Consider the following 25,025-nt stretch of genomic DNA (forward strand, 5'->3'; position numbering starts at 1 on the left):
GCCCTTCCTCCCCGTGGCTCCTGGGGATGAGAGCCACCCTGCCATGCTCAAGCCCCCTCCAGCCTGGGGGTTGGGTGGGGGTTTTATGCAATCCTGACACAATGCAGGCATCCCCTCACTTTTGGGGAGCCTCAGTCCAACAGGTCAGGCACGCTGGGCTGTGGCAAGTGACAGCGCTGACAGGCTGAGGTCACCAGTGGCCCTTGGTTCATGCATTCCTCTACATGCGCCACAAAGTCCAGGAAGATAATCCACATGCTAACCCTGGCTGTGGGGCAAAGGTCTGCTTCCTGAGTTTGTCCCTCTAGGATGGAGAGAGCAGCCTCTCTGCCACCTGTGCTGGCACAGGGAGAGGGGGACACACACCAGGGTGGGGGCAGGGGTGGCTCTCAGCTCCCCATTTTCTTAGCCCTTTTTCTTACCTGGTCCCAGCTGAGGTACACACGGTCCTCCCCCACTTTTCATCATGGCCCCAAAAGCCACAGTGCTGAGGGAGGGACAGGATGTCACAGTCCTGTGAAGTCTCAGGTGTGCAGTACAGGGGTTGGTCACACACTGGCCTTCCCCAGGAACAAAATGGAAACAGGTCTGCCCTTCATGCTCCTTCCTGGCCTTGGCTCTTTGCAGACACTGGAGGAACTGAGGGGCCTTTTCCTCCGCTCTCTCAAAGTCTGCTGATGTCAGCACTGGGCTCAGCAGCTTTATTGTGGGGAGACAGGCACCAAGCTGTCACGTGGCCTCTGCCATTTCCTAAGAAACCAGCTTGAAAATAAAACAAGGGAAAAAAAACCTAATAAAATAAAAAAAAAAAATTTTAAAAAAAAAAAAAAAAAGGAAAGCAACAAGAAGGAAGAGCAGAGGGCTAGAGCCTGACAGTAACCAAGGGCCAGCACCACCACACAGCACCCACATGGGGAGCATGAAGATTTAAAGCAAGTAGGAGGAATGGTCCCTGTCCCCACCATGCCTCTACTGCCATGGCAAAAGTGTCCATCCCTCTGCCAAACCCCACAGAGGGAGGCCAGCCCTGGACCATCAGTGGGAAAACAATGGGAACAGTGGGAACAAATAGTTTCTCTCCTTTCTGTGTAGTGAATAAAAACCAGGGGATGGCTTCTGTGAGGCAGTAACCCCCAAAGCTCTACCTGGATTGCAAACTTAAAAAACCCAACACAAACAAACCTCCAAGAAAAATAAAGCAAGGACAAGCTCTCTTCACTACATCATTTTAATTGCATCGACACCCAGAAATACACCTGCCAAGAGCCACCCACCCAAGAGGGCATCCTTCCATGGTAGGTCTTACTTTCACACTCCTTTCACTCAAAAAAAAAAAAAAAAAAAAAAAGAAAGAAAAGAAAAAATAAGGAAAAAATATATAATTATAATTGCACTGGTTGATGTACAAGCACAGTCTTCCCTTTTCACACACTGGTGGGTTCTGCTGGATCAGGAGGGTGAAGCCCCAGCGCGTGCCCGGCGTGGCCACAGCAGCTCCCCAGGAAACGAAGAGTTGTACAAAACAGTATGAAGATTTTCTTACAAACTGCAGTGTTTACTGGTTGGTTTTTTTTGGATTTTTTTTGTATGTTTTCTTGTAAGTTTCAAAACTAGGTTTTGGGTCACTAATGGCTTGTATCTTTTATCTACAGTAAATTTAGCATAAATTTTTATTTTTAGGAATGTGTAAGGCATTTTGGTAAGTTAACCGTAAGGTCCAGAGTGAAGATTCATCAAACTGAAGTCCCTTCCTTTGAACTGTCCTCTTTCCCCTGGAGAACAAAAAAAGAAGTGGGTTACTCAGCTGGGCCTCACCCTTATTCTCATGGCAGCTCAAAGCCCAAAGCATTTCACAGATGGGCCAGGTCCTGCCTGTGGGGCAGGGAGGACCTTGACCACTATCTTGTGCATTTCAGCGCTTCCCAAAAGCCACCCAAATGGTTTCTGGCAGCAAGGACCACCTTGCCTCCACTATTAAAGCCCTGCCTGCTGCACACTGCCCCAGGACCTCCACCAGCATCAAGGGGAGGGACATGGCCACCACCAGTACCATTTCCTGAAGCTGTTCTTTCAACTTCTTCACCACTTCTCTCTCTTTGGCCACTTGGTCCTGGGAAACCTTCAGTAGCTCCTGTAGTTTGGTTGCTGCCTGGCCCAGGTCCTTTGTTAATTTTTTTTCTTTTTCAAGTCTTTCCTACATGGCAGTCAAAAGAAGGCACCTGCCTGAGCCTCCCTTTGCCACCTGGTGACCTTCCCCCCTTCAAAACTCCTCAGGCCACCACGGGTCTGCACCAAGCTGTCTCACTGACCACAGGCCAGGAGAACACCCAGTCCCCACCTCAACAGGGAGAACAGGCAGCCCCCAAAGCTCTCTCTGGCTCCCTGGAGATGCCGTGGGCTAGGACTGGATGGTTTCCCAGTGTGTGAAAAGCCCAGCCTGTGAGTGTTTGCTCAGGGCATCACACGGATCTTGGCCTGCAGGGATGCAGTGGCTGTGGCCCTGCTATCCTTCAGCCACACTGGAGCTCTCAGCCCTCTCCTGCAGGGTACCCATGGGATGGGCCTTGCTCCTCAATCCTCAGAAATGACAATTCGTGCTCTTAGTCCTGCTCGCACGTGACTTGTGCTGTCATGGCACAGCCAACTCACCTTGAGATGCTGGGCCTCCTCCTTGTCTGAAGCTGCTGCATGTTCAGCCAGTCTCAGCTTCTCCAGCTCTGCTTGCAAGCTGCGTGCTAAGCTCTGGGCCTGGGAAGGGACACACTCAGTGAGCACAGCATCTCCCACACATCCTGCTCCAGCCATCCCCGAGTGCCCGCTGGGTGTGTCCTGCTGAAGAGTTGGGTGGTGCAGACACACAGGGCATTGCTTCCACCAGGGAGATGGCATTTCTCACTTGGAGCAGCAGGAAACCCAGCTCAACCCGTAACCCTCCAAGGAAAAAGCTGGCACAAGACCAGGGGGGATTGGGAGAGCTGAATTTGAGGGGCCAGTGATGCCACATGGCTTTAGCACGGCTGCTGTAAGAAGTCCTTCAGATGTGGGAGGGAACGTCTCACTGTGCTGTGTGAGGTGTGGACAGTGATGGGGAAAAGCCTTCAGAATAATTCTTCAAATTAATTCCTGGGCTTCATTAGCAGCCAAGAATCCAGGAAGGCTTTGCAAACCCTGGTATCCTCCTTGCCCACACCCACCTCCTCCAGCTCCCGTGCCAGCTTTTGCCGCAGCATTTGCTCCTTCTCCGCCAGCGTTTCGTTCTGCTCCAGCTGGGTTTTCAACTTCGTTGAGAAGAGGGGAAAACAACCAGAAATAACATTTTAAAAAGATTCAAGAAATAAGCTAGCAGGGACATCACCAAGAGAGCTGGGCTGGATGAAGAAATAAAACCCAAAGCTTTCCCCACAGCTCCAAAGGGCAATAGGTACAAGCATGAGGGCGGCCCTCTGCAGGGAGATTGCTGATGGCAAGCCTGGGGCCTGCCTTAGCACTGCCCAATTTTGCTTGCTCCTCAGGCAGCACCAGCTGGGATGTGGGAAGAGAGGCATGCCATAGAGAAAGATGCTCCTGGAAGGCCCCCATGACTGGGAGAAGGCTTCACAGTTAATATGATTGAAGGAGAAGGACAGCACTGCCACTGGTGAGAAGTGTCAGCCTGGAAGGGAACAGCTGCTGCTAATGCCCTCAGCCCAGCTGCAGCAGGATTTATGCAGCCTCTGTAATCCTAATCCTCCCTGGCTGGGAAGGGATCCTGGCACAGCTCTGTCAGGGTGTTGTCCCCTTCCTCTGAGGAGACTCTGAACCCCACAAGGTCACTGCCACATGGCAGTGCTGGCCGAAGGGCTCTCAGCATGTCCTGCCTGCATCCCCCAAAGCTTGCCAGAGGGCTCCCAAGGGGAACAGCCTACTGAAAGCCAACTGCTATGTTCCCTATGGGAACAGGACACATGGTTAATGGGGGAGGTGCTGGGCTGGCTGCCCCCCAGCACAGGATGTAACACACCACAGCTGTGACAGCCGTGAGCAGAGTTGTGTGCAGTTCTCCATGCAGTGAGAGATGGTGACGTATCTCTCACATGGGACGTGGTTAATGGTCAGAGCCTTCCCAGGAGTGGCCTCCCCACCCTCACCTTGAGGGCTGCAGGCTCACTTGGCTCAGCTTGTAACCCCACTACTTCTCCCTCCTGTACGTGGGTCTTCGCCTCACTCAGCTGCTGCCTGACCTGAGAGATGAGCAGCAAGCCTGGCTCAGTGACACATCCCTTCACACCGCCTTGACACGAGCCACAGGGGCCTACAGATAAAGCCTGACAGCTTTTTGGCTTGCACACGAGCTGGCATGCTTGGAAAACCACCTCAGCTTCTGCCAGAGCAGCACAGTGGTATCTGACCTGGGCAGCTGCAGGCTCAACAGCTCCCAGGGGTGCAGAGCAAATGATCCGACATGGATGGATGGATGGATGGGCACCCAAACCCCTGCCCCAGGGTGGTGTTGTGGTGACAAGTGTCCAGTGGTGGGGCAGCTGGGTTTTTCTGCTACACACCAGCTTGAGCAAGCCTTGCTGCTCTCCCTTCCCTCCCACCCCATCACAGAAGGAAAGACAGGCAAACAAAAATCTCCTCCTGGGTCCCAGCAATCACCTGTGAATGTGAGGTCCCCAGCAGCACCAGGTTAGCCCATGCAATGGCTGTGCCTTCCTGCCCTCCCCCAGCCCACAGGAAGAGTGCTGGCCCCACAGCTGCTTTGCAAGCCAGCCCCAAGGACCCAGCAGGGCATCTCCCAGGGACCCTCCTTACCAGGGCCAGCTCCTTGCTCTGCTTCTGTGTTTCAGTCTTTGCTGCCTCCAGCTGCTCCTGGGACTCTGACAAGAGCTGCCTCAGCTGCCAAGGAGGAAAAGAAAGGAAAAAAACCCAACTCCTTTTATGCACTTGGTTTAGGAACTCTTTGGCCCAAGGAAGCCTTTTTATGATGCAACATCTTCCCAAAGAGGTCATGGTGTCATCACATGCTGACCTGTCTGCTGATGCCTGCTCAAGCAAATACAGCCATGGGCCAGGTCTGTCTCACCTGAGCCACAGGTGTCTCACAGAGACCACCTAGGAACAGCAGACAGCACCTCCATGGAGATCTCCATGACCCATCACCTTGCCCGTGACTCTTAGCTTTAGGAGTCTACAACACAGACTGGAGCAACCATCTCCATCTGTTTTCCTCTTCCTTTGCAAAGCTGCAGATCCCTGGGGCACTTCCCAGATGCCCAGGATACTCCTCAAATTCTCAAAACGTGCATGGGTGGGGAGTCAGGGTTAGAAAAAGCTGAAGTAGGCAGCAGCCTCCACACTTACAGCTTCAACTTCTTTTGTGTAGTTCTGGCGCTCGGAGCTGGCTGTCTCCAAGTGATTTTCCAGTTGTGTTTCCAGAAGAGAGGTGTATTCCTTGAGCTGCATTACAAGAGAGGAAAGCAGGAGGGGGTTGATTGAGGCCCAACACATCCCAAACATCCTATGGCTAAAGTCTGCCCTCCCCAAGGCAAGTCAGGAGATGGGGCCTGACTCAACCCAAGCACAGTGTGCACATCTCTGGCACCGGTGCAGAGACCTCCCCTCCCCAAGAAACCTCACCTGATCTGTGCTCTGCAGATCTGCTTTCAACTTCTCCACCACGCCTTCCAGGGATTTCAGCTGCAGGTGTGACTGAAGCAGAAGGGATCAGAGAAGGACACTGAGCACCTCTGGCTCAATCACAAACTGGCTGCTGTTTGACTCCCACCTTTCCCACTTCATCCTGTACCCACCCAAGGGGAGCTCCACGGAGGCACTCTCCTTCCCAGGGAAGACAAGTCTAACACACACAGGCCATAAATGGTGGAGAGCAAGGCAGCAGCTGTTGCCTGCAGCATTTCAGGTGGCTGCAGTCAGGTTTCAATACCCAAGACAGACTCACAGGCACCAGACTCAGCACAAGCTTCCTGCTGAAAGCCCTTTTTAGTCTGGAAGCATGGGGTGGCAAGGACTTCATTATTAAGACAGGCCAAGCTGCCAGAAAAAGCACTTAAACCCAGGCTGGTTTTTGAAGAGGACTCTACAGATGCTGAAGTTTTTGGAAAGGAGGAATTCACCCCCTCTCCACTAAGAGGCAGGATTGCTCTGGGAACTGCCCAAGGCACCAGATGTTCTTCCCATCACGAACACCGAACACCGCCAGTGGCCACGTCACCCTGTGCAATCCCACACCAGCCCTCAGCAGTGCTGGCGCTGCAGGAGCCAGCAGTGGGCTGAGAAATCAAACATCTCTTGTACAACACTTCCCCCACCTCCCTGCAGTCCCAGTTAACTCCAAAACCCCACGTGATGGATGGGGAGCAGCCAGACCATGGAAAACAGCTCAATCTCAGCTCTGCATTCAGCAGGGAAAGATTCCACATGGGGTGGGCTTTTTGTCAGCTGGCTTGCTGACAGGAGGGGTAGATTTGGGAAGAAAAGGAAGTTCCTGTGTCTCGGTGTTCACAGCTGGCAGGAACACTGAGAGCTACCAACCAATTTATAGCCAAGAGATCCCCTTCTCCTGGAAGTCCAGCTCCAGGAGCACCAAACCTAGCTGGGTCAGCAACACGCACCTTTTGGAGCTCCTCTTCAGAGGCTGTGAGCTTTGCCTTCCACACCTGCTCCTCCTCCTCCACGCTCTTCTGCAGGTTTCGCAGCATCCCTTCCTGTGGGCAAAGCCTCAGCTGAGCCCCAGCCCCCTCCAGGCTGAGCAGGGTAAGGGCTGGAAGCCTTGGCACACTCAAAGCCTCTCCAAGGATTTGGGCCAAAAAACACATGACAGAATTAGAATCAGGTGGGGCTGGGGGGCTCCTAATCCCTATTCTGGCTCAATCTCCCCAGTCATCAGAGACCCTGCTGTGTCTCATCCCATCACCACCAGCAAGGCTTCCAACACAATTAGGCTGAAGAAGAGCTCCAGAAGTTCACCTTTATCCTGCTCCTCTGCCTCCCTGACAAATACTCTACCACACAGCAGCTCTCCCAACACACCAAAGGATGCCCACTCTGAGCTCATGAGCAGCCTGGGCTGACAGGAGACCTCCCTGGAGGGGCTTCCAGTGGGAAGCCAACACAGTGCAAAGGGCAGGAACTTACGGTCTCTGCGAGGATCGTTCTGTACTGCTCACACTCTGCTTGTAAAGTGCTTTGTGCTTCCTCTGCCTCTTTTAATTTAAGAGCTGAATCCTAAAAGGAGAGGGAAAGGAAGGAGAGAGAGATGAGAAGAAGACACATGACCCTCCAGCACACCCTCAGCCCTCCAATTTCCAGCCATCACTTACTGGTGGCTCTGCTGTGATCATCTGCTGCTTTAGCACAGCCACGGTCTTCTCCTTAAACTCCTGTAGCCACGTGTCATAATCCTGAGTTTGGAAAAAAGAGAACAAGAAAGGAGGATGCCTAGACTTCTCTCCTTCCCATGTGGAGAGGCTCTGGGGAGGTCTGAGGAAGCCTGTCCCACCTGCTGTGAGGACATGGTGACTCCTGGGAGGGCGGAGAGCAGCATCTGCTTGGTTCGTGTCTGGAGCGTGTCCAGCTGCTGGGCCAGCTCTTCCTGAAAGAGGGACAAACTGCAACGGATGGAAGTCTTGGGCACCTGCTGGCCAGGCTGACAACACCAGTCCTGCTTTTCTGTGCCTACAGGGCTGGGGAAACCAGCCAACACAGAAAACTGCTGGTGCTGGGAACCACAAAAGCATCACTTCCAGTTCAACCATGTCCCTGGTTCCCCAACCATGACCAGTACCAGGGATGCACTGCCCTCAAGAAAAATTCTGGAGAAGCTTGAAGAGTTGGGCCAGCACTGTTCCTAAGCAGGCAGGCAACCCAGGGCAGGCCTCCCTGGTGGCTTGGGGAAGCTGAATGTTTCCCTTCCAACACCAGGGAAATGCCAGGCTCACCTTTGCTTTTGTAGCAGCAAGCAGTTTCTCCTCACACACCTTCTCCACCGTGGTCACTGCTTCCATTGCCTTCCAGTTCTTTTCCCGAAGGTCCTGTGGAGACCACACAGACAGGGCAATAAGCCACCTGCCATGCCAAGGGCCACAAAGCTGCTTGCTGGCACTGCAGAGGATTTCAAAGCCTCTGCTTAGGGAACTGGCTTTGGTCAGGAGTCTTCCATCCCATGCCCACAGGCATTCCTTTCTCCCCTGGCTTTTCAGTGGCTCCACACACCCCATTGCTCTGGCAGTGCCCTGGATGGGACAGGAGCTCCAGAAACAAGCTCAGGATGCCTGCAGGGGACACGGGCCAAGTGCAGGGATGCAAAGTGGCCTCCACAGGATGACACCACCTTGCAGTAGAGGGATAAGGAGGAAAGGAGCAGGAAGGTGTGAAGGAGCCTTCTCAGAGATTGCCTTGGCCCTACCAGGGTAGGATCTCTCTGGCTTACCAGGTAGGTCCCAAACCTTCCAAGAGAACAAGGGACAGACATGTCACCTTAGGCAGCCCACCAGCTCCAGCTGCACAGCCTGTCAGGGGTATTCCTGCTCTCTGGCAGATGAGACAATGCCTGCAGGGCTCCATGGGGCTGCAAGAGCCTTTGGCCACATCCTGGAGCCATCAGGAGGTGACCATGATGGGCTGTCTGCCACCCACTTACGTTGTTTTTCAGCTTCTGTTGCTCCACTGCCTCCCGCAGCTGTGTGGCTTCCCTTTCCAAGGCTGAGAGCTGGTTTGTCTTCTCCTGGAGTCTGGAAGGGCAGGATGCAGGAGTGAGCCTGAGCAGTCCCCTCCCTCACGGGCAGCAAGCTCCCGAGATGGAGACACAGCCCTTCCTATCCTGGTCTGCTCTGGGATCTACACACAGCAGGAGGAAGAGGGAGCAGGACTGAAAACCACAGCCATGGCAATACTGGAGTGGGATCTGATTTTCTACCCCCTTACCAGCAATAAAAAGCAATCACTTAACTGGCTGGCTGTACACACACAAAAAGAGGAAGAAGCAACCCAATGCAAAGGCCAGGAATTCTGGCTTGCACAACTGGGGCTGCTCCTATCCGTGCCTCATTAGGCTGAGAGAGCCCACAGCTCTGCATTTTGAAAGTATCATCCCACTATCTTGAGTAACTCTAAATCAGGGCTGCCAACCAGACAGCAGAAAGCTGCAGGTTCCCTCCACACCCTCAGTTCCCCCATCTGCCCTTAAGAGACCCTCAGTTTGAGCAAACCAAGGTTCAGGTCCTTGAGAAGAACTACACACATCTCTTGGGGTCTCAGGACAACTCAACAGCTGCCTTCCTTTAGAGGGATGCTGGATGCTTGCTGGCATCTGAGAAATCTTTCCCCCACGCAGAGCCTGGGCCTTCTTGGAGGTTCCCAGCACATGGACAAGGAACAACAGGCAGGACTCATGGCTTAGGAAAGTCCAGTTAAATGCCAGGAAACCTTTCTGTGCTGGGGGGTGGAGGAAGAGGTTATCAAACACTGGAATAGGGACTCAGAATGGTGGTGAATCTCCATCCCTGGAGATACCTGGAAACATCTTAAAAAAACTTCCTCTGGTTGGCCCAGAGCAGGGACTTGGACCAAAGACACCCAGCACCAACACCAGCAGAACCTCCTGCTCCGTAGGAGTGGTCAGACTCCATGTGCCTGCTAGCAATTCAGTCCTGCTGCAGAATGCACTGGCTGTTATATGGGGCCAGCACCAGAGCAAATTAATATTTTAAACAGCACTGTTGGCCAGAATTGACCTTGACTCCCCAGCTGGGCAGCCCCAAGCCTGCCTGGAAGGCAGGAAGCCCTCAGCCACAGGCTCAGTGCTGGAGGAAGCCTGGGACACATGGACAGCAAGCTGGAGGTGTCACTGCAAGACGTACACCTGGACCCACCTTGACTGCAGCTGCTTCATTTCTGCTTCATTGGCTGCCTGGAAGAGAGAAAGCACTTTGATTACCTGCCCCAGGCATGTGATAAAAGTCAGCCCTTTCCGTGGCATCCCAGAGAGGATCCCAGAGCAAAGATAACTCAGGGATTGTGCAAGCTGTGTCACCCACTCCTGTCCTCCCACCCCAACTAAACGAGCACACAACCTGCAGGTCTCTGTCTTTTTCTGCCTCTCGCATCCGGCCTGCCTCCAGCAGAGCTTCGATGGACTTGATCCTCTCCAGAAGCTTTGCATTCTCTGAGCTGGCATCCTGCAGTTTCCCTTTCACACTGTCCAACTCCAGCAGCTTACTTTTAACCTCTGCCTCGGAGCTCAGCAGCTTGGCCTGCAGCTCTGTTGGAGGGAAGGGCGACAAACACGGTTGGGCAGGAGCAAACAAACCTGGAGACTCCTCATCCTGCTCTGTCCACGCAGGATCTTAGCCAAAGATGCCTTCCTTGGCCATGGGTGCTTTTTGAGGAGGCACAGAAAGGGCAGGCAGGGATGCAGGCCAGCACAGGAGAGAGGCCTTGGAGTAACACCCTGGGGTAGAACCACAGACCAGCCCATGTCTTGCTCACAACCACACCAGGCAGCCTAACTCATCCCTGGATCTACTTGTCCTGCCCCAATGGCTCCTCCACGCTCTCAAAGCCTCCAGTCTGCCCTACAGTCTCCCCATGCTGATCCCAGTTCCTCACCAGCAATGCTCTGCTGCTGCCCTTTGGTCTTTTCTGCATCCGCCAACAGGCTCTTGTAGCTGCTCTGGGTTTTGCGGAGCTCGTCGCTGACCTCGTCCAGCCGCTTCTGCAGCATCACCTCTGCCTCCCGTTGGTAAGCCTGCAGGGCAGGAAGAGAAGGCTTCCTGGAGCATGACAGACACCCCAGCCAGTTTGAAGCACAGCTTCATGTGTCACATAATCTTATTTCTAAACTGTGTTTCGGGGGATTAAAGTCATCGTCCTGCCAAGCTCCCCCTGCACACCCCGCCTTGTGCTCACATTTTATCCCGTGCCAGCCCTCACACTGGGAAGCAGACAATACCCAAATGCCTTGGTCCTGGGCCAATTCCATGGCCAGCCTCTCCTCTGGAGAGCTCTGAGAAATCTCCTAGAGCTCTGGTTCAAACCAACCCAGCCCAGCAGGGAGAGGTGCTGGCACGGGGCTTTGCAGAACAGACACCCAACCACGTTTCCACAGGAGGAGGAATTGTCTCTGCAGTTTGGGCCAGGGAATACTTTTTATTTTCCATCACATAAAGCAGCAAGGAAGAGGCTGGCAAGGGCAGGCCTTTTCAGGGGGAATGCAAAGGAGGAGGAGGAGGAGTTGCAGCTTTACAGGTACAAGTGGCATCCTTGCAGAGAGAGAAAAATTACTTTGCGTGGCGGGGACAGGAAAAGGGAAACCAGCAGGCCTTCTCTGTCCAAGGGATGCTTTCAGCATCACCAGGAAAGCAGAGCTGCTCTGGTTTTTGAAGATTTAACTCAATATCCTCAGCTCAGAGCTCCAGGTGTTACTGTGGAACACATTCTCCCTAGCACCTTAAGCACATCTCTGACTTTAGAGTCAGCTAGTGTGATTTATTTTAATTAAATGAATTTAAGGGGTGCAGCGAGCTGACAGCCCTGGAGTTCTCCCAAAAGTATGTCTAGAAGCTCCTGCTTTGAGCCAGAGAGGCAGCTCCCGCCTTCACACCAGCTGTGAGCTCACATCACCCTCCTAGCTCCTCACCTGCAAAAGCAGCAGGAGCCCAATGCAGCCCATCAAAAGGAGAGATACACGTCCTCAGGCACACAAAAAATTAAGAGCAAGGATATGGAAGGCCCCTTGCTCTAGGAACTCCTCTACAAAACTATTTTGGCATGTGCAAATAAAGGTCTCTTCCACCACAGCCCCTTCTTGAAGAGGCCAAAGCAATTCAGAGACATCCCTCCCCCTGTCTGCTACACCGGGACTAATACTCCCAGCACACAGCTTAGCAACATCCCAGCAGGATCCCAGCAGGAGCACTCTCAACATCCCAAGAAGATGCTCTTCCTCGTGTGAGTACAGCCTGCCTGCCAGCAACACACCTCTGTGTGCTCAGAGGCTCTGCTTGGGAGGCGTCCTTTCAACACCCCTAAAAACCCCAAACCCAGCCACGCCCTGCTGGCAACCAAAAAAGCCACAAGCTCCATCTCCTACACCAGGGAGAGAGAGCAACAAGCTTAAAACCATCTGAGCTTTCGAGAGAGTGCACCTGCAGCAGAATGGCTGGGGAGCAGGGAGCATCCTGCTCCCTGGGCTCTGACAGTGCTGCTAACAAGGGCCACGGGGAATGTCACAAGTAATGGAGAGGAGAGCAATTAGGAAGCCTGCCAGGCAGCTTCCTTCCCAGCCATGGACATTCATCTCCCTCCCAGCCCTTCCCACAGCCAAGTGCATGGATCCCCTGCCCTTCAGCCACGCAGCTCTGCAAGGGGAGGGGTTTGCCTGCCTGACCTGCAGCTGCTCGATTCGCTTCTCCGAGGCCGTCGCTTTGATCTCCCAGCTCTTCCTCTGCTGCTCCTCTTGCTGCAGCACCTCTGACTTCTCAGACAGCTCTTTCATCAGCTTGCTGCACTCCTGCCTCAACTTGGCCAGCTCAGCATTTTGCCTGCAGCGACAGAAGCAGGGTTACTTCAGCCCACAGGCCGGCTGAGCCTGGTGCTGGCTGGGGGAAGCACATCCTCCTGTGGGCCTGATACGGGACTTGAAATGGTGAACTTTGTTTGCCTGTTTCTAGGACACTCCTGGTCCTTCAGGGAGGGGGTGGAAAGAGCCAACAAATCACTTTTTAAAACTCCTGTTTCAGTCACAGGAGACATTCCTTTCTTATGAAGTAGAGGACACATGGATCTGTGTTCCCAGACACAAGAGGAAGCACTACAGCTGGAGTCCACTCTGTAATTATTTGCTTGCTGTTAATCACCAGTCATTTCAGGCTGTCTATAAAAAGGAGTGTGAAATTCTTCTACCTAGCTCCTATTCTGCACCTACTGGGCTGGGCTCTGTTCTCTGCAGCATCACTCCCATCAAAGAGCTGCCTGCATTTCTTCTCAAGTTTGAGAGTATGAGCTCCCCTATGGGGGAAAAACACCACAGTGCCTCCTGATCCCCTCTGCCCCCTCCACTGCCTGTCGGCTCTGGCATCAGCACAGGTGACCCCAAAGGAGAGAGGGATTCCCTGCCCTTTCACTTGGGAAGAACATCCTTGTTTCTCCTAGTGTACCCCTAAAAGCCATTTGGCAAGCTTTTCCTCCCTCATTCCCTTTTCCACCTCCAGCTAGTTGGGGTGTCTGCAAAAGTACCTCGGGGAAAGGGGGTGGTCAAGCCAAGGTCTGCCAGAGGGAGCCCCAGGCTCTGTCCCCTCCTCCCAGCCTTACTTGCTTTCCATCTGGCTGGTAGCCTGGTTGAGGGCATCCCTCAGGATGGAATTCTCCTGCTGCAGACGAGCCAGCTGCGTGTTGGGGCCGTTCTCCAGCTGTTCCTGCAGGGTCCGGATCTAGAGGAGCCCAACAGGGGTTAATGTCACCACCAGCCCTTTTGCTGCCCCTTTTTCTGTCCCTGTAGAAGCCCAGGAGATGAGCAGGAGCGACTGGCAATGCAGGGGAGTGTCTGCTGATGCTCACAGCCCTCAGGAGTGTGACATCCCATGAAGATGCTTCAATGTGCCTCTTCTCCAAAGATGTTTGGAAGGAGATTAAAGAGGTTGGGGGGATATTTAGGAAGTGTGGGGGGTATTAAGTGGGTCTTAGAGGGGTGTGGGGGGACCTGAAGGGGTTTGGAAAGGGATCTGGGGGAGTTTAAGGGCTGTTTAGGGGGGCCTTAAACGGGTTTGGGGGAGAAATTCAGCACCACGGCCCAGGAGCACCATAGGGTCTCGCCCCTTCCCGAAGCTCTCACCCCTCCCACAGCTCAGCCTTCACCAGGATGTCACACATATGCCACCAGCAGCCACCTGGCAGAGGAAGGAGGCAGGTACAGAGCACAGCCTGGGGCTCACCTTGCCCTGGAGCTGCTGGGTCTCGCTGACATGGTCCTGGTAGCTGGCCTGCATGCGTGCCTGCACCGCCACGATCTCCCGCTCGCGGGCCAGCAGCTGCTCCTTCAGCTTGCCCTCCACAGCCACCGCCTTGGCCCGCTCGGCTGCCAGCTCCTTCCAGGAAAGGAGGCCCCCAGTTAGCCCTCAGAGCACAGGCTTCCCCATTTTAAAAGGATGTGGCCTCCTAGCTCAACAAACTACAAAGTTTAGCCCTTTCATTGCTGCCCCCACGCCCAGGTACATTTAGCACTTACATTGCCTCCTGCATTTTGTTTTGGGCTCTGTGGCCACTGGATGCCACTGTTGTTCCATGTTGGGCCAGCTAAGAGAAAGGAGTAAGACAGCCTGGAATTTTATTTTCCTCCCCCAGGATAAATAACATCACACAACGTTAGGGGCAAAGAAGAAAAATGAAGCAGATGGACTTGACAGCCACAAGTTCAGCATGGCAGAGATCTGTTCTGCCTTCAACACCCAAAAAGAGGTGGGGGCAGGGAGTCAGGGAAGGGCACTGTAATTAGGATCAGGTTCCTTACAAAAGCATAATCTCAGCTCAGGGAAGCTGAAATGAGGAAGGATTTGCTTTTCTCCCTGAAGGAGAAGAGAGCTGCAATCTCTTACAGAAAGGGTTTTCCCCTGTTTCTCCCATGGCTGCCAACGGGCACTACCCTGCGCTTCTCTGGCCTGGCACCTCCCCAGACTGGAGGAGGAGGGCAGGGGGGGATCTCCTCCTCTTTTTGGGAAGAAAACAGCCAACAGGTGAAGGGTCCAAAGAGCCCCATCAGGGGGCTGAGATATGGGGAGCAGGAGGCACATGGAAAGCCACCATGAGCAGAGGGCACACTGGGCATGCCAGGAGGGCCACCCAGGGCTTACCTTGCTCAGCTCCCGCAGTTTGCTCCTGGCAGCAGCTGCATCCTCCTGCTCGGCAGAGAGCTGCTTCTCCTTCTCCTCCAGCTGGCGTTTCAGGACAGCAACTGGGTCACCCTTCTGCGTGGCCTGCCAGCACGGGGTGGCACATCAGTGGGGACACCACCTTCAGACCCATCCCCTCCACCCCACACACACGACATCCTGCCCTCTGCTCCAGGGAAAAATTCAGCTCACAAAGGCTCTCAGGGCCAGCCTGCCTGAAATGGGGTGCCTTCCCTCCCCTTGCACTTGCTGAGGCTGGGCAGAGCCCTACCGTGTGCCAGGTGTCCTGGATGATTCCCGCTTTCTCCGTCAGGATCTCAATGAGCTGCTGGGCCTCCCCCTCACTGAACACCATGCTTCTGACTGTGGACACGAGTGTCTTGTAGGGCAGGTACAGGGCCCCATCCGAATCCGTGGGTGCTAGGGAGGAGAGAGGAGGGATTGGGACTTCTGGGGACAACAGCAGAAATACTGTATCATCTCAACTGGCTTCAAGCCCACAGCTGCCATCTCAAACCATCATCCACCCGGATTTCCAGAGTCACAGTTGGTACCTCTCTGAGGGAGAACAGTAAGAGAAGTGCTAGAGGTGACACCACACATATGTCACCTCTGCCTGGCTCAACAACTGGTCCCAGCACCTGCCATCACCCTCTACCAAACGGAGAGACTCTCAGCAGGAGCTGGGAGTGCTTTGCCAGTGCCAGGAGGCTCAAGACAGGTCGGGCATCAGAAGATGGACCAAACTAAAATACAACCTTGCTGGAGGATGTCACTCCATGCAGTGATGATGGTGACAGCGAGGTCATCTCCCACCTTTCACCAGCCAAGTTTGTTCCAGCTCTTTGCTAAGGGAGCAACATGACTCCAACCCTTGCCCTGTAAACCTGGGAAAGCCAGGGAGCATCAGGCACCATGATGCTGTTGTAGGACCTCAATGCACATGGTCACGATACACAGAGGGTGGCAGGCAGTGGTTTAGGGGTTCCTGCATGTATCTGTGGCCCTGTGGGCTCATTTTCCTAGGAAACCACAGAAGGAAAAGCAGTTTGGAATCCAATAGCTCCAGAGCCCCTGAAGCCATTAACACCAGAGTCTCCTGAATACAAAGCTTTGGATGCCCCAAGCAGCAAGGTTCAAAGAAGAAGGAGGAGGAGGTGCTGCAGGTGCTGGAGCAGAGATTCTCTTCTAGAGAATGGATCCCATGCTGGACGAGGTTCCTCCCAAAGGACTGCAGCCCATGGAAGGCCCCACACTGGAGCAGAGGAAAGGTGAGAGGAGGAAAGAGCTTGCAGAGGGTGGTTGTAACAAACTGACCACAGTCCCCATCCTCCTGCACCACTCAGGGATGGGAGGTAGAGGAGTCAGGAGGGAAGGAGTGAAACTGAGCCTGGGAATAAGGGCGGGGGGAAGGCATTGTTTTAATTTCTAAAAATAATCTCTGTTTCTCATCTATTTTAATGGAAATAAATTTGTTTTCCCCAAGTCGAGTCTGTTTGGCCAGTGACAGTAACTGCTGAGCGATCTCTGGTAGATCCATTTGGAAGGGCAGTGCCAAGCCCTGGCAGCAGCTGTGTCTGTGTCCCCAGCCACAGCCACCTCCCAGCAGCACAGCTCCACCTCCCTGTGCAACCAGGGCTCGAGGCTGGGCTCACACTTTACTCATGCTGGCAACTGCAGGGCTGCAGGACAGCACATGGCATCCCCTGGCTCAGCCCTGCTGTGTGCAGGGACACACCAAGAGGAATTCTGCCTCTCTCCAGGTGGAGTCGCAGGAGAAAAATACCCCAAGCCATTCCTGTCAGTTTTGCCATCTGTTTCGGTGCTCAGGACGTGTCCTTGAACACTTTGAACATCCATTTTTATCTGCCACAGAATAATTTGTTCCTTTGCATTTGAGGAGGAGAGACCACAGCTGCTTGAAACAACTGCAGTTGGCTTCATGGCACAAATCCTACCAAGAGCTTTCCTTTGCAAAATCCCACAGAAGCAGCTTAGACATCACTCTTCACTTTCAGGACCTGCAGGATTGGCACTTCATACCCAAAGGAATCTAAGTTTGGAGCACCCAAAAACCTCCCAACTTAACAAATGGTAAAAGGTCATCTCCCAGCCACATTCCCTCAGCTCTTACAGCTCGGATTTGGGGCTGTGTTTTTCACATGGGTGCATACAATAAACCAGTCACCTCCAGTTTCCCCAACACCACCCCTGCAATACCCTCCAGGAGCACCTTCTCCAACTGTTCCAAACCCCATCACTGTGTGGAGATGGCCTTTAGTAAAATCCTTCTGTCAGAAGAGTAGATTCAAAGGGTTTAACCCATCTTTGAAACCCAGCAGCTGCAAATGCCCTGCTGAGTAGCAAGCCCTCTTCCAAAATGTGGGTGCAGAAACTGCCAGGCTGCACAGCAGGTTTGGATGTGCTGCAGAAGGGCAGCAAGAAGGGATGTCTTTTAGTTTGGTGGGTTGGGGTTTTTTTGGTAAAGAAAGAAAGAAATCCATGCACATCACATGACATCTTTGAGAACACCTGAGAGATGCCATGTGTCCACATGAGAACCCTCCCACAGGTCTGAAGCATTCACATTTTTAGTGCCTGTAATTATCACTTAACCAAAAATAAATCCCAAACTGTTCCCACTGGTACAATGAGAGGCAAGAATCCAGCAAGAGAGCTGATCTTCTCCTCCATACACCTTTTTTATACTCTGCAGAGCTCAGGGCAACCTGATCTTTTCCATCTCTGAATCAATCAAGTAAGGTACAACTGATGATGGGCCGGTTTTCCCTGTGACAGATCCAAAGTCACCTCCCTCTAATTACGACCAATCCCCTGCAGTATGAAACTCCATCAATCCTCTCTGCTTGAAGAATCCTTCTTCACCTCCACCAAAGGAAGAGGAAATGTTAGCAGTGACCCAGCTCCATTGAGAGGCGTGGGAGAGCTCCTGTGTACTTTTAACAGTCAGGGTTCTATGGGGAAAACACCTCATCCTGGCTTTCCACCCAGATGTGCAGCACCTTGGCAGCTGTCCCTCTCCCAGGACAGGGACATGCAGCTGTCACTCATTCCCATCTGCAGAGCTCATAACACAAATCCCAGAGGAACCTGTAACTCTCCAACAGCCGTGTGCTGGACCAAAGGGATACAGGCAGAGGAATCTGGCCTTACCTGGCTCGCTCTTCTTCTTGGATGCAGCTTTTTTCTTGGCAGGTGCATCGTGCTTCTGGTCCTCCTGGGCTGGAAGAGCCTCGGTTTTCTTGACGGCGACAGCGCTGATGACCGGGGCACTTTGCTGAGTGCCAACTGGGGGCACTGCCACAACGGGCACCTCCTTTGGGGCCACCTCCCGCACGGGAGAACTTTTGGGGACACTGACAGGGGTTGGAGCCAACACCGGGCTAGGAGCAGGCTCTACCTTTGCCACCTTCTTCTCCTTCTTCCTCTTCTCCTTAGGTGATGGAGCAGGTTTCTCCTTTTCCTGGGGGACAACTGCCGCGGCTGCAACTGGAGTCTCAACGCGTACAGGCTCAGGCACCGCAGCAGGCTCAGGAAGCACCTCCTTGGGAGGGTCCGTCACTTCCTGAGTAAGCTGCTGCTCTGGGATCTTTCCATTCGGTTTCTCTTCCTTTTTCTTTGCTTTTCCTTTTTTCTCAACTGGTTTGTCTTTCTTCTTTTTCTCTAATTTCTGCTGCTGGGTCTTCTCAAGCTCCTTGCGTTGCTTGGCCAAGGCTTCCTCGTAAGACGTCTCCTTCATGGAGAAGGTGGACACCAGGAAGATGCCGATGGCTGAGATCACCATGAAGCCTCCAAAGACCATAACACCCAGCGTCTGAGGGTCGTACACATCCATCCTGCCTCACTCTTCTGTGCCTGCAAGACACCAAGACAACAGTTAGGGGCAGGAGGGGAAGAAAGAAATGCAATGGCTTTTCTGAAAAGGGTCTTCACGTGGGCATCTGTGCCTTCCAATGGCACTGTGCACTGGGAAGAGGAACGCTCCAGATTCATGTGGCTCAGGCTGACCTGTCTGCACACCCCTGAGTTTGTGCTCCTCTGCTACAATGCTCATGCACAGGGCTCCAGCTGTACCTCAGTGACTACATTTCATTTCCAGAAGAAATGAAGAGAAGGAATTAAAAAACAGGGATGCAATCAGAGACAGCCACAAGCCACATTCTATGTCCAGTGGGGTGGTTTTGTACGACCTTAAGCCATACCTGCAGGAGTAAGATAACCCACTTTCAGACTGCTAGGAGCAGGTTGGCCAAAATCTGGGGTTTCCCTGGAGCACATGGCTTTTTCACTGCCCCCAGGTGTCATCTTTGGGACAAAATATCCCCCTGTGAGGAGAAAGCTTTGCAGCAGCCTTTCCCCCTTCCCTTTCCCAGCTGTACACTGGAGCCACACTGCATGCTCTGAGCTCTGGCAAGCAGGGTTCAGCCACACCTGGGGAAAATGCTGCTATCTCCACTCCCCTTAATGGCTACTTGAACCTATCCTGGTTTCAAAGCCAATTTTTGCTGGCCCATCCACATGTTTCATCCACCAGGGCATCACTTCCCTGTGGCTCTGAGGTGGCTCACAGTCCCCCACCTGCTGCTGTCAGGCAGTTAATCTGGGAAGGGACATTTTCCAGGAGTTGCCATGGCTGTGGCTCCTCATCATTGTTGCTCAAAAGAGAATTAGCAAAATGCAGAAAGGCCTCAGCTACCAGGAGTTCTCATCCCCACGCTTAACTGTTGACATTATCGAATTTCCTCTTTAAGGGGTTGTGGGTCGAGCAGGGAGGGAGGGACAGGCTGGAAGGGGAGGAGGCAAAAGTAAGAATAAAACTAAGGAGATCAGCATCTTTTCAAACCTCAGTGCTTGGAGGGAGACACCTCAGAGGCCCTTTCTTTCTAAGACCTGGAGCAGCAAACTTGAATCTGCAGCTCAGCTCTGCTTGAGGTGGGGACAGAGCAGTGAAAACTCATCTCCAGCACTCAAGCAGGGGGTGCAGAGCTGGGAGGAGCTGCAGATTTCACACTGGAGATACCCAATCTGCCTGGGAAAGGATGTTGTAGCTCAGCTCTCCCTGCCCACCTCTCCTAGCACCCAGGTAAAGCAGCAGAGAGAGAAGCTGGCAGGCAGGAGGGCTCTCCATGCCAGCTGGAACCAGCCAGCCCTGTCAGCGCCAATTTTCTACCCCAGGGCACCGCTGGAGATCCCAGCTGATACTGCAGGCATTACTTATTACTGTTTCACATCTACCCTGGCCATTTTGTACCTGAATGGCCTCAGCCCATGCTATCCCAGCACAGCTGGTGCCAAGTCATGGCCTCCTGACTAGGGGACATTGCTGTGGGACAGTCCCAACCAGGACAGACAGGTAATTCCTAACCCACGGTGTGAAAAGGACTGGAATTCCTCTCCCTGTCAGTAAATAAAAAGTAGGGCTGGAGAACACATACCCCCGATCTTGTGCCGTGTTTAGGTCTATACCAAAGCACCTGGAGGTGTTTTAGGACCAGAACAAAGTGACCTCACCCAGCAACCCAAACAGATTTGTAAAAATAAGCCCTTCCTGATCTCACAGCACCACAGTTTCAAATCTAGATAAAAATCTGCTGCTCCAGCTTGGGGCAAGGGCACCCCCAAGTGCTGGCAAACACACTCCAACCCCAGCAGCAGGTACTGCCACCCTCCAAAGCAGCTTGATGGAGCCCACAGGGGATGGAAATGGGGCAAGAAATCCTAATCTCCACTAGGGATGGATGAGACGACAGAGACAGGGGTGGTGAGGTGGGCGAGATGGCAGTGCTGGATGTGGCACCATGGCACCAGAGCCATGTGCCTGCCCACTCCTTACCCCACAGGACTGTCTCCAGAAGCCCTTCCAGAGCCCCATACCCTCTCTCCCTCACAGAGAGCCTCACCCAGCTCTCCATGGGCTGCAGTAAAAGCTGCCTGTACCTTGCCTCCTGCTTTAAAGGCAGGGTGAGATAAGGATGTAAATGAGCACTAAAGTCCTGCCTAGTGAAACAAAAGCACTCCAACAACCCCCTCCAGACCAAAAGCAATACAGGAACAAAGCAGCTGGGAGCACTGAGGAGCTGTGGACCCGCAAAAGAGCCCTGACAGCTGCCAGAGCTCCTGAAAGCAGCCAAGATGCTCAGAGAGGCCACCCAAGCTCCCACTGCTCGACCAGGGGGACCCCACGCTGTTCCTGAGGACAGATGTGCCAGCAGAAGATCCACAGGAGGAGCAAGAGGTGCCAGCCAGGACTGATCCCTGCCAGCAGCACTCCCATGGCAAACCTTGGTCCTGTCCCAGCGCTCGTGCCCCGCAGCCCCTGCGCTGACTGCGAGGAGCGAGTTCTACCTGCACGGTTCCTCCTGTGGTTGGGACTTGGCACGACCAGCCCAACAGCTTGTTCAGGGAAAAGCCCATCTCTCCAACGGGGCAGAGACAGACACAAGTGCTTAAATCAAGCCAGGCTGGCCTTGGCATTTGGGGAATAAGGAAAAGTCTTCCTGCAGAAACTTCCTGGTGCACAGATGCCAGAAGCATTTATGCCACGGTGTCAGCACCCAGGAGAGAAGCTCTGCTTTGACATTTCCTGATCTTGCCACCTCTGCCCTTCCAAGGGCTGGAAGTTTGTTCCTGGATTTGCACAGCAAGACACCATCCCCCTTGCAAGCACATGTGCCCTTTGGCAGGAAAGCCCTCCATGTTTCCCACCTGGACCAGGTTTTAGCCAGGACATGGCAAAATAGGGCACTTAAGGTAGTCTCATATGTTCAGCTTGACAGCCACGCTTTGGGGAGGCTCGAAGACTTCAGGATCCTCCCTCCTGTAGCTTCTGGTCCTCCACGGAGCATCACTCCTACGATGGCATTTTTCCATCTGCCTGGGAGAAGGCTATGTGCCCAAGAAGTGAGTGGACACCAGTCATCAGTCTATGCTCAAAATATCAAGTTCACATCCAACACTGAGCACATTACTTCCATGACGTTTCTGGAGCATCCTCCACTCCTCTCCCAGCCAAAACAGCAGAAATCATCTAATATCTCCATACAGAAACTCCTTCCCCAAAACAGCTGGTCCAGGTAAAGCCTTTCCCCACCATCAGAACAGGAATAAGGTGAATTTCACTAGGTATTCACTTGGCTTTCTCATGTAAAGGAGCTGACTGAAATCCTGTGCTCTGACTCTCCCACTCCTGTGGCTTTTTCTTGTTATCCACCAAGCTTCCCAAAATCCCAGATAACAGCCCAAGAGACTGACCTCCCTCACCTCCCTGCACATGCAGCCACCTCTGTTTGACCTGAGCAAAAGTCCAACTCGCCCTAAGGAAGCAGAACCAGAAAAGCACTCAGCCTCGCTGGTTTTTCAGCACTGAACAATTTCCAGGATGAACCAACCCAGAGACATGTGACATGACAGCACCGGGGCCACGCTCAGTGTCTTGTGCTCACATTTGTCACTGACAGCTGTGGCAAAACCCAGGCTGGAACCGTGCCACCTGTTCAGCCTGTCTTCCCATATATGAAATCCATGGGAATTCAGCATCTTTAAGACCCAGCCCTCCACCAACCCTTGTTTAAGTCACCGAGGCCACACAACAGGTGGGCAGGAGCAATGGAAGAGTCAGGTTGTGCAGTAATTACAGAGATCTTATTTCTTCCCACAGCCAGAGGAAAATACATGTTATCTCCTCCTGGCATCAACAGGTGCTGCAGATAGGAAAAGATGCTCTTTGCAAGCAGGACACTGACCCCCTGCAATCCAAGTCTTCCACTTTGCTGTGGTGTGAAGGTGGCATCTCAGTTTAGGGCAAAGCAGCAGGGGTGATAAGGGGGCAGAGGGAGAACAGGGTTCACACAGATGGGCTCTGCATAAACCACAGCAATGCCTGCCTGTGAAGCTCCTGCAGCATCCTTTCCTCTACGTATCCCAGCAGCTTTAAAAAAAATGAGGGAAAGGGCAAGGACGAGGGAACTGGGAGGTCTGACCAGCAACAGCACTGCCAGCAGATAAAAAAACGATCACCAGATACTTCTCCTGGAGTTTTTCTCTCCACCCTGTTGCAATAGAGACAAAAATTAAAAACAAGCGAGAAACCCTGCATGCCGTGAGCAGATCCTGCCCACGTTGCCAGCAGTCTCTGTTTAAATACATTTTCTGTGTAAGTGACTGTGCACTTCCAGCCTCCCAGCAGCATGTGCTACTCCACACGGCAATTCCAGATCAGCCCATCGTCAACAGTTATAGCTCGACTTAATTGAACGTGTCTTAGTGCTCCATTAGCTCTGGCAGCAGCAGCCAGCTGGCTTGTGCTTGCCAGAAGCACTGCCAGCTCCCTTCCTGAGCCCAGGAGTGAGAAAACAGGCAGAAAATACGTGTATATATAGGAGAAGAGTGTAACAGCACCACAACACAGCTGTAGCTTGACTAAACTCTGCAGCGGCTATTAGAAATTTTCTCTCTCCTGCCTGGCCCAAAGAGGCATTTCACTGCCGGTCCGCATCAGCTGGGGCTCACATCCCAGGCAGGCTCGACTCCTTCCAGCCATTTCCCGCTGATGCAGGGCTTCGACGAAGGTGAGAGCCGGCATTCCAGGCACGGACACTTCTCCATCCCGCTCAGCCACGTGTGCAGCACACGCTCTTCCGCTGGACCGCTTCCCCGGCAGGGCGAAGAGTGGGGCAGACCCGCGGCAAGGCTGCTCAGCCCCGCTGCAGAGAGCCCACGGTGGGCCGGGGTCTCCGCCTACGGGGTCGGTGCCTCTGTCTAAAAGCTCCGCGCTGCCGGGGGTCTCCGGGTGCGGCGGAGTTTCGTCGGAGGGGGGTTAGTTAAGGAATGAAAGCGGACAAGGGACAGCGGCCCGAGCGCCGGGACCTTCTGCCAGCGCGGTTAATCAGATTAGTAATTGTCACCGGCCGGCGCCGGGGCCGGGGGCAGCGCGGGGCCCGGACCTCGCCCTGCCCGCACACGCCGCCATTCCGCGCCCGGGGCCATTCATCCGCCGGCCCCGCCGCGCCGACCGGCCCCGCGCCGGGACCGCCGCCGCTCCCCGCGGGACGCGGCTCGGGGGTCCCGCCCCGCCCGCTCCGCTCCGCTCCGAGCGCCGGGGCCGGGGCAGCGCCGGGGCCGGGGGCGCCGCTGGCAGCGCGGGGCGGGCGCGGGGGATCGCGGAAGCGCTGGTGGGGAAGGGGCCGGGGGAAGGAAGCGCTGCCGCCGCCCCTACCCACCCGTGCCGGGTCGCGGTCCCTCCTCGCCGCCGCGGCCGTGTGGAGTCGTGGCACTTTCCGCCGCTGTCTCGCCGGGCTCGGCCGCCGCGTCCCGCCCCGCCCCGTGGCGTCCCGCCCGCCGCTCCGCGCCGCGCCGCGGGGCCCACTCAGCGCGGCGGGCCGGGCCGGGCCGGGCCGGGCGGGGCGCGGCGCCTCCCCGCGGGCAGCGGGGCTGCCCCACGGCCCCGCCGGGCCTCCGCCGAGCTTTGCTCCCGGCTGAGCGTGCCGCGGCCGCCCGCCGAGCCGGCTGTCAGCCTCGCCCCTGGGGCACGGCGGGGAGAGCGTGGCTTGCCGATCCGGGAGCTCCCAGCCTGCGGGAGGGTGCTGCTCCGTGCTGGCCACCCTCCTCAAGGGCTGGGGGTGAGCACCAGGGAGCAGATTGGACCCGAGAGATGCCTAGCCCCAGCGGGAGCCTTTTTTCGGGGTTTGCAAACGCTGTGCGGTTAAACAGCGCTGGGACTTTGGTCCATCACCCACCAGCTTGTGGGTCCCAGGACAGGGAGAAAGCCATGGCCGCGATGGCCAGAGCCACGCAGGATGGCGGCTGTCCTCTTGGCACATGCCGTCCGTGTGTCTCCCGGCCTGGTTGTGACCTCCCATGGCAAGATTTATCAATCAAGTGCCTGTTCATGCCACAGGGAGTTTCCTATCTGGAAGTGGGTCAGAAGGGAATCCCTTCATGTCAGAAGCAGCCGCTAGGCTGAACCATTGGAGAAGAGCCAGAGCATCTTCAAGAGATGCTGCACCCTGCCAGCCTGTAATAAAACTGTGAGAACCATCTCAGCCCCATCTCCCCAGGAACATGCGTCCAAAACCAACCAACACCCCAACACCCAACCGAGTGGGAGTGTGAGGGTCAGCA

The 25,025-nt window shown here is 54.3% G+C and overlaps 1 protein-coding gene across 3 annotated transcripts; it reads right to left on the reverse strand.

Annotated features, from left to right (window-relative positions):
- Positions 1 to 1,214: 1,214 nt before the first annotated feature.
- RRBP1 (ribosome binding protein 1) lies at positions 1,215 to 24,264 on the reverse strand. Of its 3 annotated transcripts, XM_041715370.2 has the most exons (24): positions 24,125 to 24,264; positions 18,060 to 18,761; positions 15,157 to 15,305; positions 14,847 to 14,969; positions 13,932 to 14,084; positions 13,312 to 13,430; positions 12,389 to 12,542; positions 10,609 to 10,747; positions 10,074 to 10,261; positions 9,873 to 9,910; positions 8,642 to 8,732; positions 7,941 to 8,033; positions 7,502 to 7,594; positions 7,323 to 7,403; positions 7,138 to 7,227; positions 6,615 to 6,707; positions 5,620 to 5,691; positions 5,344 to 5,439; positions 4,795 to 4,878; positions 4,122 to 4,220; positions 3,195 to 3,278; positions 2,650 to 2,748; positions 2,051 to 2,194; positions 1,653 to 1,772 (listed from the first exon to the last, which is right to left on the reverse strand). In XM_041715370.2, exons 2-24 carry the CDS (start codon positions 18,739 to 18,741, stop codon positions 1,734 to 1,736), a joined length of 3,003 nt encoding a protein of 1,000 aa, XP_041571304.2. In that variant the 5' UTR covers positions 18,742 to 18,761; positions 24,125 to 24,264; the 3' UTR covers positions 1,653 to 1,733. The 3 variants fall into 3 exon arrangements, with proteins under 3 accessions (XP_030124685.4, XP_012427741.5, XP_041571304.2); XM_012572287.5 differs by lacking the exon at positions 4,122 to 4,220 and having other exon boundaries at positions 1,532 to 1,772; XM_030268825.4 differs by lacking the exons at positions 2,051 to 2,194; positions 4,122 to 4,220 and having other exon boundaries at positions 1,215 to 1,772.
- Positions 24,265 to 25,025: the final 761 nt, after the last annotated feature.

The sequence above is a fragment of the Taeniopygia guttata genome, chromosome 3, assembly GCF_048771995.1.
Source record: "Taeniopygia guttata chromosome 3, bTaeGut7.mat, whole genome shotgun sequence".
Lineage (NCBI taxonomy): Eukaryota > Metazoa > Chordata > Aves > Passeriformes > Estrildidae > Taeniopygia > Taeniopygia guttata.